This window comes from Lagopus leucura, unplaced genomic scaffold (genome assembly GCF_019238085.1).
Source record: "Lagopus leucura isolate 7727_CA_CO unplaced genomic scaffold, USGS_WTPT01 Super-Scaffold_73, whole genome shotgun sequence".
Classification (NCBI taxonomy): Eukaryota; Metazoa; Chordata; class Aves; order Galliformes; family Phasianidae; genus Lagopus; species Lagopus leucura.
Genome location: NW_024962252.1, coordinates 24,913,744 through 24,931,597, shown reverse-complemented (window position 1 = coordinate 24,931,597; position 17,854 = coordinate 24,913,744). Strand labels below are relative to the sequence as shown.

At 42.2% G+C, this 17,854-nt stretch overlaps 1 protein-coding gene across 1 annotated transcript in view; it reads right to left on the bottom strand.

The window, feature by feature from the left end:
- The window catches only part of SH3BGRL2 (SH3 domain binding glutamate rich protein like 2), a 41,378-nt gene extending 25,905 nt beyond the window's left edge, over window positions 1-15,473 (bottom strand). Inside the window, exon 1 of the mRNA XM_042894277.1 lies at window positions 15,348-15,473. Within this exon, the coding sequence (XP_042750211.1) occupies window positions 15,348-15,392 (45 nt within the window). The 5' untranslated portion in view covers window positions 15,393-15,473. The remainder of the gene's footprint in view (window positions 1-15,347) is intronic.
- Between the last annotated feature and the right edge of the window lie 2,381 nt (window positions 15,474-17,854).

The following is a 17,854-nucleotide window of genomic DNA, read 5'->3' as shown; positions in this document are numbered from 1 at the left end:
TGAAGAAAGGCTGAGTGAGCTGGGTCTGTTCAGCCTACAATTCTGTGTTTCTGTGCTTCATGATGATGTGCAGCAGATACAGGAGACTACACCGCAGTCTGCTTTGCAGATAATGCTTCAGAGGCATTGTCAGGCCAGATGGGACCATTGGGATTATCTGGTCTGACCTTTAGCATCCCTGAATTAATTTCTCTTAGGAGTAGGAAATTTCTTGCAAATTGTTTTCCCCTAAGCTCCATTCCTGAACTGTAAATGACAGAGAACCTGCAATGTTTTCTAATTGTTCCCAAAGTTAATTGTCTTTGCTTAAAATCCCTGCCTGCTTCAATTCAGAATTTACCTCACCTCCAGATTTCAGCCACTTACACTTCCATATTTTTTCTGTTAGACTGAAAAAAACTCTTTTACTATAAGATTACTGCTTCCCATACAACTTCATACAACTATCAGCTCAGGTCACTGCTTAACCATCTCCCAGCTAATCTGAACAGTGATGTCCAGTAAAAACAAAATACCTATTTCTCCCTTAACAGCAGAATAACAAAATGAGGGTGTTATCATCACAAATCATGCCCAGAATGGCCTAGAAATTCAGCAAAATTAGATGAGAGCCTACAAATGCACTTTAGAAGTCTGACAATTAAGAAGCCAAAATGCATCCATTGAGACCTGGGTATCTCAAGGCAGAGGTGGCCCTGCTGTTCCTTTCCTTCTCAAACCTGGTCAGTCTTTCCTGATCCATGCCCTTACCCCAGTGCTGCAGCAGTCACACTATCCCGTCACTGACTCAGCTGAGAACGGAATGCAATGCATTGGGCAGGGGCACCTTCAGCATGCAGCACAATGACACAGTAAGCAGATCTCACTATTAGCTGTCATGGAGGTGGTGCAACATTGCTCCCTCCTATCTTGCAGCTCCTACAGCTTCCCCTGCAGCAGCATAATGCAGGAAACGGTGGCACAAGGGAGGGAGAGGCAGTCAGGTCTTTACCATCTGCTCAGTCTTTATCAGTAGCAAATCCACACCCCAAGAAGACTCAGCAGAAGCTGAGCATGACAAGCAACAGGTCCCTGAAATACAAACTGAAAAAGCAGTATTTTGTAACACAAACACACAATCCAGCTCACTACCACAGCTGAAAATACCAGACATGGAGCCATTGCCTTTTTAAGTCAAAAGAATATACCCAAAGGGATTGTTGCACTGAGAATTGCCACTGTCATCTCACACACTCTGAGATTAACGTGCAAATCCTCACAGTTCCATTACTTTTGCAACATGCAGCAACTGAGCTTCTGCTGAACATCTTTCTCTGCCTGGCTGGAGAGCACAAGTGGCCCTGGCAATTTTTATTGCAGAGAGATGGCAGGGCTGTGACACAAAGATTCATATGATTAATTCATTGTTCTTGGCACAGGAAAATAGAGCTCAGCCACACACACAGGGAAAAAGGAGAGGAGAAACTGTGCCTTGATGGAGGAGGGTAGGAAAAAAAAAAGATAGAAAGTCAGTATTTCATTGCTGGTGGGAATACTTACATAAGTGGCTAACTGCCAAAGCCACCACTGCGTTAAACGATAGAAGAGTCTCCTCGGAACAGACCCCCACATAGCTCAACACTTCATCCTGAAGAAAAGCTATATATACATATTTCAAAATCCTAAAAATTGACCCCAGAATGTTTCGGGCTGAAAATAAATAGAGCAGTCCCTGAGCAGCAGCCACATGCAGCCTGCAGTGCCCAGGGCTACACTAGCAGCAATCAGTCGCTAGCATACAGAGGCATAATTAAGGACATACCATATGAAATAGTTATGAAGCTGGAAGGGCAATCTGCTCAGTCTGCTCAGCTTAATGTAAAATCAGTCTGCAGATCCCTGGGAGCTGCTGAGACACTGCTTTGTGAGGCAATCTGCGTACCTTTACCTCTGCACAATACTTAGTAGGCGACCTCTGAGAGTCCAGTATTTCCAAAATGTAATTACAGTTGAGCCAGGTTTGGGTTTTAAGACTCCTCACTACATGCAGTGAGCAAAAGAAAACATCTTTAGTTATATCTGTAAAAAAAACAAAAGACAGTAAAATTTGTTCCATGCCCAATGCCTGCTAGCCTCATCTTCATATTGTTAGATGTTGAACTGTGATAAAATGCATTTAAATCATAGAATCGTAACATAGAATGGCCTGGATTGAAAAGGACCATTAAAATCATCTACTTTCAACCCCCCTGCTATGTGCAGGGTTGCCAACCACTAGACCACATCCAGCCTGGCCTTGTGTAGAAATGTTTCTACTACAAGTTGAAGGGGAACAGTTATTTAGGACAGTTTGTAAGAAAATTTTATTCTCTGTTCGAGTAAACACAAAGGAGCCTTCAAAATAACTGAAGGTCAGTGCTGAGGGGGGTTCCTTATTTCAGTGGGTCTGTAATGGAGAAGCAGAGACAGACAGAGACCAAACAGAAAGGGGAAAGACCAAGAAGATAGATAAATAAGTAAATAAATAAATACATACATACATACATACATAAACAAAGGAAGGTTATTCAGAAATATCAACTACCAGCACCACCACACAGAGTACCTTTCAGCTGCATGTAACTTGGAAAGCCTTTCAAGTCACTCCCAAGTCTACTTCTTTTGATTTCTTCTGTTTGAGGAAACAAGACTTGTCAGTAATGTACATGAATGAAGTAATTGATTCTATCATCATTTTCTTCTTGTAGTAGGAGCAACGTGTTTCTGCAGCATTGAAAATCTACATGTATGTGAATCTGTGACAGAGCCAATGAAACCAGAGGCTACAACACCCAAATCCTTACTTCTCATCAGCTGGATCTATCTTTCAGTTAATTACATGAGGTCATATCCTATCGCATCAATGCAAAACCAAAAAATAGCATTGCTTGTGAAAATAAAAAATGGCTAATACAAAGCAAAACCTGGAAACTTTGCAACAGGAGCTGAGCCAGACCTCAGAAGTTCCAATGACATTGGAGCCCTGGTGGCCAGCACAGAACAGAAGACACCATGAGTGGTTAGTGAGCATGGCGGGGATAGGCTGATGGTTAGACTCGATGGTCACAGCCATCCAACCTTAACAATTCTATGGATCTCTGAGCATCCTGCAAGGCGTTAGGGATTCATAAAGCATGTTGTCAGTTCCATCCTCCTGAAGGAACCATCCTGCAGGACTAGAATAAATCATTTCAAAACACTAACACATCAAACCATGGCTGGCAGCTAACTTCTTTCAAGATATAGACGTCTTTGCTCATGGTTTACCATATGTTTCAGTGATTCAAGAGGCTGGTTAAAAAGAAAGTGCTATTTTCATGCACTTTTCCAACAGACATCTCTCAAAGTTGCCAGAGAACAATTTGGAGCTCCTGTTTAGTATTCTACACTAAACTCCTTCTGTGCTATTCTCTTTTGTCAAATTGGCATGTTTATAGCAAGTTTTTTGCATTGTGAAAGAAACTCTTCCAACTAGTAACATCTATCTTCCTTTTCAAAATGTGTGCATAAACATGACAACTGAAACCCTTACTCATTCACCTCTCTTTAGTGATAGCAGAGTTTTCCTCCTAACAAAATATAAGCTGTTCTCTGACCTTCACATTATATCATCTTTATTCATACGCTTATTTCTGTAGGTAGATTCTGAAGGGTATCCTTTCTTCCCAGTAAAGTCCCAGTTCAGCAAGTAGATAAGAAGTTGCCAAGTTTGGAACTACAGTAAATTCAGTCCTCAGCTCTATAATGCAAAGTAGAAAACTGATCTTTGAATCTCACAGAGTCTCCCCTAGTTGGTAGAGAGTAGTTTGGTGCACAGAAGTCCAGTACTGCTATGGTTGAAAACTTGTAGAGTTTTAGAGGTGTCAGTTAGTGTGAATCATGCTTGCTTGGTTGAATTACGATTTTTTTTTTTTTTTTTGGTAGGAAATAAAACATGATAGCTACGTTTAGTTAATTTTCTTAGAACATATTAAATATCTGGTAGTTGATTAGAGTGAAAAAGCACTGAAGAGAGCCATTTCATAAGCATGTTTTGGAAGGTATGCAAGTGTTACAACACTCAAATTCTGCAAAGAAAAATAAAACGCACGAAAGAGTCCCCTAACAAATTCATTTACTCTTCCTTTTATGTAATATGTTTATCACCCAGACTTTTAAGATGAAAACAAACAATTGCTTTTTTTTTTGCTTTTTTTTTTTTTTTTGTGACATGGTGAGTCAGCAGAGCACTGAACGTGTTGTAAACTAGTTCTATGTATTTATCAGCCACATTGTTTTGTAACAATGAAGAAAGCACTCCCAGCTGTATTTTCTGTACGTACTGCAGATGAGATATAAAAGCAAACTCTTTGGAAAAGAACAAAAAGTAGGTCATGTTTCTTCTTTCTCATCAGCTTAAGCATCAAAACCCAGTGGTGCAGGAGTATTTATCTAATAGAATGCACAAAGGCACCTAGCAGCTCCCAAGGTGGAGCAAGTAACTAAATTAGCTTTGTTTTGTCAGGGCAGGGTCTCTGGAAGTCACCCCTCAGCAGCACCCATCTGGAGCTCACTGCTGCTCATCAGCTCGCTGTTGTCTCATAACGTGGAGCCACACGATGTCACAAACAGAAGCATCCTCACAGTCCCCTAGAGTTTCAAAGAGACATAAAGGCAAGCTGCAAGACCAGCAGGCCTGTTCAGGTTAAAGTACTGCCAACCCCAGCAGGACATGCAGGGTTTCATGGAGAACCTGCTCTCACATCAATACCAGCTTGTATCTGCACTTTTCTCATACAGCCACCAATCCTCCTCTGTGCATTCGAGGGCCTAAGTCAGCCCAAACACTTAGAAAAGACATCTTGCCTCTCTCTCTGAAAGACAATGGTTGCATTTATTTGCTTTCTGATCCTGAAGGATCAGAGACATCAGGATTCCACAGTGCTCCCAAGGATGTGAAAAACAAGTTTGTGCAATGAATCTGCCTACGTCCGCCCTTCTCTTCTGAGAGCCACTATCCGTGCAGCACAGGCGTGCCATTGCCAACTAGATACACACACCTCTGATAACGCCCTTTAAAGCGACAGCAGCAACAGCAACACCAGCCATTTGGAACGGGTTAAGCTAAGTTTTTAAGGATATTTAAAGGTTTTCCCAGCATTATATGAAATAGCAACAGAAAAATGTATTAGTGGCTCCAGAAGATTGTCAAGTTTATATAAAATTGGACTGCATTACTGGAAAGTTCTAGAAATATGTTTCCGTGAGACTGGGATGATGGATTTTGTTGATATCAGTCTCTACACAAGAGCTGATTGCCAGTGCTATTATTCAGATCAATAACAAAATTACCTCTGCTTCAACTGAGAGCAGAGTGAAGCTTGTAACTTTATTAACAAACATCAATGCTTTTTCTTTACCAACAAACACAACTATATCCATATATTATGGATATAGTTATATAGGATATTATATCTTCTTACAGCTCCTGGATATACACCTGCAGATCCCTTTCTTGATCTCCCCCAGCACAGCAGACAACTGATTACTATCCCACAAACTGCAGGTAGATCTCCTGTGAGGCCAGCTGGAGTCACCTCCACACAGCCAAAGGTATCACTCAGTACAACCCAAATAGTTTCAGATTCCCCCAGGGCCTGACGCGGGGCACCTTTGCTAGAAACCAGTCCTTGTGCAGGCAAGTCAGCCTCGCTGAGCAGGAAGGACTTCCCCCAGAGCAGGGCCGTGAGGCAGCTGCCTTCTCACATCAGAGGCTAGTTCTGCATCTCCTTTCTAATGAGTGTTGACTTCCTACAAGGCTCCTCCTGAACAATCTGATGCTCTCTAATTCCTTCAAATGCCACTCCTGCCTCTGCTTCCATATGAACATAGCAGATCACTCAGAGATTGTTCAGGAAGATTGTCTGACCTTAGGAGATGCAGATCCAGATCAAATGTTTCATACATCCTGGTTTGTTTAGGTGAGACAGGGGTGATAACTGCACTAGCCCCGCAGTGACAGAAAGACAGGTTTTGGTTGATAATACTTTACTGTTCATCAGATCAAAGAAAGCTTTTTTTTCAAATTGGCATATGAAAATTCATTTGCTTTTGTCTGAAAAACACAGACCCAATTCAACGATTAAGAAACCAGTATTTAATTAATCTGTAAGCATTGAGTTTGAAAGCATTCCAAATATTCACTCAAAAAGTTTGAAAGCGCAGATGATACCAAATATACTCTGCAACGTATGAAAACATCAAGAAATAAAGTAAACTAATTCATGAGTGTTGTGATGGAACTTCCATCAATGAAAAATTGTGAATATTTTTCCTGTCACGTTCTCTTGCTCCCAGAGGGACACACTTGGTTAACTCAGGGGACTTGTGTTAAAAGACTGGTAAAAAGAATCCCAGGCTGTGCCTCCTGGCATGTGAAGGTAAACAAAGCTTTGTCTCTTTGTAAAAGCTCAAAAAGCCAAAAGCAAACAGGAAGAACTTATCAGCATGTGTGAAGGACACATACAGGATCACGTGCTTTGATTTGGATTTGACACACAGTACAAGTTTGTGGTTTCAGGTCTCTGCCTACAGACAAAAACCTCCAACAGAAACTCTTCCAGCAGAGTTTGTGACAGAACAGTCCATAAGATGGGATGCTCAGTGGTTGTTGATGGCTTTGTTGCAAGCAGAAGCTTGCTACTCCTCTCTTGCCAACAGCTATCACTTACCCTGCAGCAGTGGCAAAATCGGACTTGTCTTTGTACTCAGATGCTCAGTTTCACAGCTCAAAGGGTAACCAGCCCATTTTCAACAGCTGCAAAGGCAGACTCAAAGAGCTGCAAGCAAAGAGACATTTCTTCTCTCCAGAGGCTTTACAACAGGCAGAAAAGCAACCTTGAAATTATCAGCAGTAAGGTCTGAAACTTACTAACCGTGTGCCACTGCTAACCATGCCAGAGCTCTTCAGAACACTGAGATATTCTTTCATTACAGAGGAAGGGAAATAGTTCTGCCACCACATGTCCCTACCAGCCACTACAATTACATTGGTGAATAACTTGTGTAACTACTGAGACATTTTGAAGATGTCTCATTATCTGAAATGAGTTACTTAAGCACCATGAGTTACTCTTAAGCACAGGCCAGACACTCAGAATAAGAGCTGAGTGAGCATCTCAGCTTTAGCACCGCAGTTTACACAAAAGACATAAATCCATGTTTACAATGCTATAAGGTTTAGCCATTCAAATAAAAGAAGGGTCATTTTTGGCAGGGCCCAGCCAGATGCTGGTGCAACCAGCATGAGGCACAACAATATTGTTGTTTTCACTCTTCTGTGGATGTAAAAACCAATGTTTAGATTTTACTAAGTTAGCATCTATCAGCAATTTCAAGAAGCATGCACACACATATATATGCACATGCATTATGTATGTGCATAACATACACAATATATACATATGCACCAAGATTGCATGCAGAAATCCACACTTACATATAAACATTCCAAAGGTAGATCAATGGATTTGTAGAGGCTTCTCCTAGACATTAGCTTCTACAAGTTTACTCCTTGTACTGAAATGAGAAACATCCTACAGTTTTCCAAACTCTCTTAGCAGGAGTGATGGAGATTAGTTATCCTGAGGTAAAAGAACAAAACTACCAACAATTCCTGGAACTGTTAACTGCCAGGACAAGCTCTGTGCTACCCAGGGGAGATGGACAGCAACAGAAGGGCATGCTGTTATTGATGATTAACATGAGTCACTGAACAACCTGTACCTCCAAAGAGCTTCTCTTCATAAATTAGCCAGAAACACAGCTACTGTTTTCTCTGTACCAAATTCAATTATTTGCAGTGTCATACAATATTAAGTGTAGGTGAAAAACGCTTGTTCACTGATCTAAAATCCAGTTGTTATCTCTTCCTGTTACTGATGATAGAGGGAAACTCATTTTTTGAAAGATCCTCATCACTATAGCACCAATTACCTGAGAAATACGACATCTACAAGCTTTAGACTCAGCTCAGTCTGACTGGCGATGAATGGAGCAGCACATCCAAATGGAAGAACCACCATAGCCTTGCAAGACAAGAATCAAAAGATTTCACCCCAACATGCTGGTCCAAAAGACAAGAAAGTTAGTTTTGTGCTCACAGTACCTCCGTCTGAGACAAATACCGTGTTCAGTGAGTTCCCATGCTGATCTTGCACATCAGTCACCCCTTCCTCCACTCAAAGCACTTGAAGTTGGCCAGCATTTCAAGAAAAATCAGGTCATACTGCTCATCTATCTAAGCCCCACTGAAATTAATCTGATTTTCATTTTCAAATATTACAATCGAAAGTAATTGTGAACTGTTTTCATCAATAGTCACAAGGAGAAACAAGGAGAAAACACCACCGCTAGCTCTGTTTCCCTTCATATCACTAAGTATGAAATGTGCCAGCTTCAGGGACTTGCTAAATGTTAACCACCTCCTGTAAAAACTATCTAAATGTTAAGCTGGAAGAAAATGCTGACCTACTGAAACATGACGGAGGTTTTGGACACACGGTAGATTTTAACTAGGGATAGTTTCCAAGCACTACAACATTTCTGTGTTCATTACTGTTCTTATCAAACTTTCACACCATGTGCAAAACAAAGATTGCAGTGTTTCATTTGAGATAGATCCCCACAGGAGCCAGCACTGGAGGCTGCAGCTGAGAAAACCACTGCCCTTAGTGAATTTGCTGGTAAAATGATATACAGCCTAGGTTACCAGCTTAGTAACAACTCTATATTTCCAGCTTGAACTCAGTTTGCCAAAGACAAAAGATGTCCTGATTTTCTGCAGTAAAGAACTACCTTAAATACTGATTATTTCTCCACAAATCCTAATTTCTTTTACATTACCCTCTTCCAGTAAATATGAGCGTGAACCATCTGAAATAAACAAACTGGAAAAGAAGAAGAGAGAATCTAAGAGAGGGCAAGTGCCAGTATGCATCCTAGATTTTTTTTTTTTTTTTTTTAATTAAAATCAGTAGCATCCATTTAACAAGTGAATTGGATTTATACAGAAGTACATTATCTCAGACAAGAATTCTAGAACTGGAATATTCAACATACCCATAAAAAAGCAAGGATTATTTTTTTAACATATGAAGTAGTACTTTCTTAGTAACTAGAAGTACTTAAAAGTACTGACAAAGATTTGAATGCTTTGATACTTTGAATAAGTGTGTCATCTTGCAGTGCGGAGTTTTCTATTCTAAGCCTTGCTACTTCAGCTTTACGTTTCTGTCTTTACTGGCATGCCCTCATTGCTTCTTGAAGTTTACCTACAAATCCTTAAATAATAAAAGTGGAGAAGTATTCAGGAATGCAGAAAATATGTGCTTTCACAAAAATTGCAGTAATTTTTTTCTAGTCCACCAGAAGATGCACTTTACAGGAAATTAAGGTCTCCTCCTGAAGGAGCCCTGTAAATCACGCAACCAGCACTCCCTTGCTATGATTTGCACAAGGACAGAGCCTCAGTCGCCCAATACAGCTTTCCCACCAACACTCTAGCTCTTTCATCTTAAACAAAAGATTACATCCTGAGATTCATTTCTCCGTACTGCTAGTGAGAAGACTACATTGCTTGCAGATGGGAGCAATTCAGAGCTGGAGCCAACAGTGGTATACAAAAGTAACAGAAGTCAGTTGAGCATCCCCTGGCTCAGTGACCTTTGTAGCAACAAGAAGGCAAACACTGAGCCTGTAGTAAACTGCACATGGACAGCTCAGTGCCTTCAACCTGAATTCAACAGATGAGGTTATCTAGTACTAAGAGCTCCAGTTCAGCTTCACTGAAGCAGGCAGTTGCAGTGATCCAATGCTTTCACAGCACGAGAGCTGCCTGACTTGTTCCTCTGTTGGAGCTTGACTCTGAAGGAGCAGCGCTGGCAGAGAATAATGCAATGATAACAATTGTAAATATGGCAGTTTATAAGCTGATGTCCTAGTGCCAGATAACAAAACAAGGATGCCTGAAGAGTGGCATGTGCTTCATTCCCTGCCTTTCCTCCTGGGCTGTGCTTTACAGAAAACAAGCAGGTGAGTTACAGGCACAAATTGTTTTTCAGTTCCCAAAACTACAAGGAAAATAAAATATTCCAAAAATCATTCATACCATTAAGCTGCATATAAGTTAGTTATTACTTCAATAAATTCAATTACTTCATCTTAATTAATGTAATCAAATTCTGTTGCATGCAGTCCCCCACAATCACTGGTATCATGACCAGGGTTACAAAAGTGCTTTTCCAGGCTTTGATGGTGTAGCTGGAAGATTAAGGAGAACAGGTCACTGTCACTTTCACACTGCTATACTCTTAAAAAAGAAAAAAAGGAAAAAAAAAAAAAAGGGGGGGGGGGGGCCCGGGCGGGGGGAGAAGGGGTAGGGGGAAGAAGACAGACTTCTTAAAGTAAGCAAGTTACCATTTATTACATTATTTTTTTTTTTCCATTTCCTGACCACTTGAATATAATCAAAACAGTGGGCTAAGTCTTTGATGAGAATGGCATTATACAGCAGTTAAAGGCATTTAAACATATGTCTGTACAAAGCAGATCAGTATATGGAGAGCCAAAGTGCAAGTTTCAGTCTTCAGAAACCCAGTCAGAACAATACCTCCTTTGAAGTTTTATTACAGCTACAATTGCAAACAAAGGTCAGAAACAGTCCTACTGCTCGTGTTACTATGTAGTTAGCCTCAAGCATTTCTACGAGGTACTATTGTTTCTGACATAATCTACCTGCCAAGTAGAAAGGTAAATATTTGAAAAGCAATGGAGCGAATGGTGCAACAGTTGTGTACTGAATACCACCTGCAAAGGGTCTGAATTCCACTTGTATTCTTGTGTGCAGAGCTCTTGCTGGGCTCCCTGCTGTACACATTCCTCCAGTCTCTGAACCACTGTTTGGAGGTTCTTGGCGCTCTCCACCATAGGAAAGGAGGATATACCTAGAACTCAGACTTCTCTGGAATTCAGACTTGAGCAAGATCCACAGGAGGTCCTTAAGGACCAGACAGAGCCTTCAGCACTGACCTCCCCACCTGGCAGAAGTCAGCCACAAGCTCTCAGGCTTCCACTGCCACATTAACTTGCACACAGGACTGACAGAAACCAGCAAAGCCATTTGAGCTTTTTGGAGATGCAGAGAGGCAAAAACAAGGCCAATAAGATGGTAAATACTCAAGTGATACATTCTAAGTTAACCTTGCATGCCACTAAACAAGAAGCATGTTCTTCCTGAGAAGCATAATGAGAGATGTTGAGTTGCAAGGACTGTACAAATAAGGGTGGAGACAAAAGTTCTCATTATCGGTAGGAGATAGGCTTTGCTTTAAGAATCTTAGCTTTTGATTTGCCTCCAACTAAACATGATTGTGATTGCTTTGGCATTCTGGTGCTTCATACTGTAGTTTAAAATCATTCCAGAAAGCAAAAATTCCAACTTGTTTGCATTTATGCATTGATCTATGTAATATGCTTAAACAAAAGGAGAGTTGTAATCTCATAAAACTAATATTTAGTATAGACAATATAACTACAGCTACACTTCTATCAAGCTTCCTAGTTGAAAAAAAAAAATCCATTATTCTCTTTGATTGAAAGAATCAAAGATCAATCTGCTATCATTCTTTAAAGTCCATTTTTTTCACTGTCTCATGCTATGTTTTTCCAAACTTCTAGTTCCCTTAAACACATTCTCATGAAGAAAAAATCTGAGCAGTGTTTGCTCTCGTACATTAACGGAATTGATTTCAGTTGTTTTTACATCTCAAGAACACATAAAAAATTTGATGGGAAAGCATTTTGCAACTCTCACTAGTCAGAATAGATTCTACTCTCTGTTCTGCTATGTTAGTAGCTCCCCTACAATATATGTTCAGCTTAAAGGAAGCTCCAAGGCCATAAATTATTACTAGAAAGAAGAAAGTACAGGCAAGACAGTTTTTTTGAGGGTTTCTCCATTGAAAGCCCTTCAGCAACCCTCTTTTTACCTGACCTTTGGTCCTCTGATTGCAAGAGAACTGAAGTCCCCTCCAGTTCAGTATTTCCAGATAGCTGCAGGAATTCCAGGCAGTGTTTGGTAATTTGCTCATACTGCAGCTTCCTGTCAAAGATGGACCTGGCTTTAAAACAATGAAAACCATTTAGCCAAGTCAATACATCCTGCACTGTGGATTGTGAAGCGAATTAAATTACATTCACCTCAGAATTAGTTTGTCCTTGGTTTTCACCAAATATTTCCTCAAAATATTGAAGCACTGTTAGGAGAGAAAAGGAAAGACTAACTTTAAAGTGGCTTTTCTCTTAATCACAAAATAACATTCATTGCTTTCAATAAAGAGGAGCAGCAAAGCCTGTCACCAGAGCCTACAGGGTGCCTGGAATTTGAGACCCAGCTGTCCAGCAACAAATAGAAATTCAGGTCAGAAAAAGCAGAAGATGGTAAAGCTCGTAAAAACATGCCCGTCTGGCTAAGCATAGGCTTCCCACTGTGATTCAGCTGGATCCTTCTAATGCATGCTTAAAAAAACAACATGGTGCTATTTAGAAGAGTACACACACAAACACACACACACACACGATGCCTCATGCCTCTCTCCTGCCTTCCCACAACAAGATCTCAAGAACTTCCCTTCAGCATTTCCACAGGGTAAACCCACATTCCACCCTCAGAAAGCACTGAAGAAGAATGTCTCCACTCAAGCAATAGCTAGATAACTGGGTCTTGTGACCCGCAGGCTCTTTCAAGCTCATTACAAATTTACAACCACAAGTTTTCTTGTAAAGTAATACTAATAATATTAACCTCTCAATGATCTGAGAACTTTCAGATGTGAGAAAGGTTTGCAGGGAGAAGGCTGTGACCAAAGGGAGGGAAAGTTCACATTGTTCTCAGTCCCTTCCCACCCACTCTGATAACTTCCCTTCCTCATTCTCCGTAATCACTCACAAACCACTTTATGAATTGAATTCTCACAACTAGGTACAGCTATCACATGTTTATCTTTAGCCTGAAACAAACTGCAGCAAGCAACATGATCAATAAACACATCAAAGTTGCCAAGAAAGGTCATACTTATGGAAACAGGAGTCTTTGCTGACTCCAGGACCAGTATATTTCTCAGGAACGCCACAGTTAAGACTCGTATCATCCAACCTGAGTATTCAAAAGGAGTCATGCTAGAAGAGTTAACTCAATATGTTTACTGCTTCACATCAGCCCTTTCTCCAGTAGCATGAGGAAGTTGCTGTATATTACTTTTATTTAAATAAACAACTGCCTTTACCACTCCCTTTTTGCAAATACATTCAAAGCAGACCTATTCCAGGCACAAAGAGGAAAAAGGACAGAAAAACATCCCTGGTTGAACAGCACACTGCAGGTAACAAGGAAATCCAAAAGGAAATTGCTCAGGAAACGAGGTGAACTTTTTGTTTTAAAATAAAGAGCAATTTAACAAAACATTTCTAGTTAGATTAGAAAAATCCTGTCCCTATGACACTGCTTTTAGTTTATCAGCAAATATTGCATACAGAATTTTTTGGTCTCATACTGAAGTCAGATAATAAACTCAGTTACATCCACTCTCACAAACAGCAGACCTACAGTTTGACACAAGCTGACCTACAGGTAGAAGCTAAACCATAGATTCTGACACTGCTTTTCTGCAAAAGATGAAGGAGCACCTGCTGGGGGCACCAATCTCTCTGAACAGGGATATCATCCCATCTCATGATCTGCATCCCAAAAAGTAGCTGCTGTAGTTATGATGAAGGCTGGAGCAGGAGACAAAGAATGACAGGAATTTTTGTTTCACTTCACTTCTGCTTGGTTATAGTTCTTATGCTCAGGAGGATAAAAATATATTTAAGTTTTCCCTGTTTAAAAATGTGCGAATACAGCAACTGCACGTTTCTCCAGGTGTGGTTTCCCACACAACCTACTGATAACAGCTTTTCCTTTTTCACTGTTCTCAGCCAGCAAGACACAGTCTATAGACATACAGAACTCACAGAAATAAAGCCCCTGAGATGCAACACTGAGCACAACAGGACCTTAACCCATGGAGAAGGTTCCTAATGTCAAGGAAACACTGATGAAAAGGAAAAAAGAACAGACAGTAAATAGATGTCACAGCTCTGCTCCTGGCTAGCAGTACCTTCCAGCCCTCTGTTACCTATTCTTCTCCGGCGGGGTTGCACTCAGACATACTGTGACTATACAAAAATAAGCTGATTATCACCAGTATGCAAACTGTTGTTATGTGTCGTTGTGTTGTGGAACACAGGGGAAAAGTCAGCACTGATGTGCATTCCTTTTCAAGCTCAGCTTTGGTGCGTTAACAGATGGGCTACAGCGCTACTACCAATGGCATATGCATCTTGTTAGCAGGTCGTGGAAGGGGAGGACAGAGAGAAAAACCCCAATGAATAACCTATTTGCAGAACGGATAGATGAGGAGATATGTGCGAGCTAATTATGCAGCCCCAATCCCACCCCCAACAAAATCAAATGATAACACCGTGCAGTATTGTTTGAGAGGGGAGCACAAAACAGAAAGTAATCCTCATAGTGCCGGACCACCTGCATGTGCAGGGAAGGAGACATTTCTGCTATGGATGCCTCACAAACATGACTTGGAGTTCCGAAAACGCTCCGTATTTACTTGTTTGGTCACTGAAATGGATAATGAGTTGCTATTAGCTGTAAAGCAGTTACTAAGCATTTGGAATCTTTCCTGCCAAAACATATCAGGGCACGGACCTGTCACCGTGCCACTGAACTGAAAGCAAACAGCGCACAGCGAAAGGCAAAAGGAAGGGAGCGCACTTTGAGCTTCGGGATGGGCAAATGCAGAGCTGCACCTCGTGTAATAACGCTGCCGCCTTCACTGCTGGGGCACAGAGAATAGCACCTACGTCCGAGTCCTTCCCTTAGCTCTCATCGGAAAGCAAACTTAATTGAAAGCTTCCATTCAGACTGCCTTCACAGAAACCAGCCCTGTCAGTTTATACGGAAATGCGGACACTCATAGGTCACGGACATAATCAAAGCAGAGCTTCAGTTAAGCAGAAGGACTCAGCGCTGCTTTTCAGAAAGGAGTTGGACGGGAATTAGACCTTCCCTGGGAGGGCTGCTCGCTCGGAGAGGCGCTCCCTACCCGATGCTCCCTCTCTCACCTGTCTCTGGCTGCCCCCCATCTCACCGCCCGCACGTGCCGGATGCCGCCGGACAGCTCCGCCCGATCCCCGCACTGCCCCGGCCCCGCGGGCTGAGCCCCTCTCCCACTCACCGCCACCGAGCCCGAGGAGGAGGCGACGAAGACGCGGATCACCATCTTCACCTCATGAGCCGCACCGCGGCCACGGGACGGGGCGACGGGCAGCACGCCGCGGGAACGCAGCTCCGCCGCTCTGGGACCCGGCGCACCGCTCCACCGCCGCCCACCCGGCAGCGCCTCCCCGGCCCGCAGCCCTCGGCGCTGAGAGGCGATAACGGCGGGAGGCGGGAAAGGTGGGGGCGGAGCGCAGCGCCCGACGGGCAATGTAGTTCTGCGGGACTGCACTGTTGTGCTTTAGGAGGGAAACGGCGACGCGCCGGAACGGCTGCGTTTTAGGGGGATTTACTTTAGGAGGCGAGTGCCGCAGTCCGCGTGTGAAGGCTGCAGTGCCTCAGCGCCCTGTCTGCATGTTGGCTGCACATGGCCAGCTCCAGTGCATGGAGCGTTTACACTCACTGCTATGCTGTGCAGCTTTGCTATGTGGGCCACCTCATGTCAGGCCATCCCACCTGGCTGCACCCAAGTCTCCTGTCCTCACTGCACTGCCTTGGCAGGCCCAGGTCTGGCTCCACAGTCCGCCGTTTGCAGCAGCGAAGTGGTGAAAAATGTGCATGCGAGCAGGCCTCAGCACTGTGCTCCTGTCAGGGCGAGTGGCGGGAAGTGGGGCAGCCTGCTGTGCAGGTGGGGCACTGCTGCGCATCCCAGAGGAGTTAAACACCATCTTCTCTTTTCATGCATTGGTGTAGGTGTACGGCTGTCAAGTACTGGCAGGGACAGAACAGATGTTGTTAATCAACAGAATGACCCCAAATCAATCTTGATCAGTCAGCTCATCAGTAAGCGACTGAGGAAACCCTGTGGCCCTCCTAAGCTCTGGGGTCTGTGAAGGCTTTATTTAAGGACTCAGACTTACATAGTTACTAGACTTAAATGCGTTAGTATACTTGTAACTTTCATCCTCTTAATTCTCTATATGCAGCCAGATGGTTACTCATTTCCTGTGATTAAACTCTCTCTTTCCACCGTTTTACCCCAATGGTGGAGCTCTTCCAGACCTTTGCCCTATCACCAGCCTCAGTAAATTTCCACTGTCTGAGCTCAGTACAGACTATGACTTGGCTTTTTTTTCCTAGTCAAACAACTCCGAGTGCCAACTACATTCCTAAAGCTTTCTTTACATTTTAATTTGGTATATATTAATTATATATGTATATAAATTAATATTTATATACGTTTTTCAAAATATGATGTGTTCTGTGGAATGTACCTATCAAGAACAATAAAGAATAATTAGGAAACTGAGTTGTTCAGAGCTTAATTTATGCCCTGTAGAAGTCATAAGGAAAACTTTCTACCGGCTTCACTGTCCTGCCGAGAAGTCGCGTAACAAGAATTCAGGTGCCAACGTTGAAAAGGTTTGTTTGTAACTGTGCATTACTTTCATAAGAATGCTTGTTGGAAACTGAATAAACTATAGTCTCCTTTTCCACCTAGAAAGCAAACAACTTTCATTTCAATGCACTTGAGCCTATGACTGAGCTGCATAAATTCTTAAAAGCTATGGAAAAAGTAAAACAAACACCTGTTAGAAAAATCCAAACCCACTACTCCATTTCAAATGCCCCAAACTGACCCTCAGCCAGCCAAGCCAGTATCAGTGTTTCTTACTGTTCTACAGTCTCCCTTTTTTCCCTGCAGCTCTCAGGTCGGGAGGTTCCTAGAGCTGGAACTTCAAAACAGAATCTGGGCTGTCAAACTCATGGCCAGGTATTACATTCCAAGTTGAGCTAAAGTGTCAAAGCTAATGAAGGTCATCCATCCATAATATTTGACACACTTAGCCAATACTTCATCTTCCTTATTCCACAGTTATTTATAGACTCTGTCTAACACAGAGAAAGGGGCATCCCACCTGCTTCCACACTACTTCACTGTGAAAGGATTAGCTTTGTCAAAGTGTCCTTTCAAACATCATTTAGAAAAGATTTTCATAGAATCATAGAATGACTTGGATTGGAAAGAACATTAAAGTACATTTCATTTCAACTGCTCTGCCATGAGTTGCCACCCACTGGATCACACTTCCAGAGCCCATCCAACCTGGCCTTCAACACCTGCAATGTTGGGGCATTCTTAGCTTCCCTTGGGCAACCTCTGCCAGCACCACATCACCTTCTGAGAAAAAAAAAAAGAAATCCTCTTAATATCTCACCTAAATCTTTCCTCTTCTCCTTGAAAACAATTCTCCTTTGTTCTGCTACTATCTGCCTGTGTAAAAAGTTGCTCTATCTCCTGTTTATAAGCTCCTTTTAAGCACTGAAAGGCAGTGATGAGGTCTCTCTGGAGCCATCTCTTCTCCAGGCTGAACAAGTCCAGTTCCCTCAGCCTTACTTCATAAGAGAGATGCTCCAGCCCGCTGATCATCTTCATGGCTCTCCTCCAGACCTGCCCCAACAGCTCCACATCTTTCTTGTATTTCAGTGAATTTTCAAGTAATTCTGTTTTTTTTCTAAGTCATT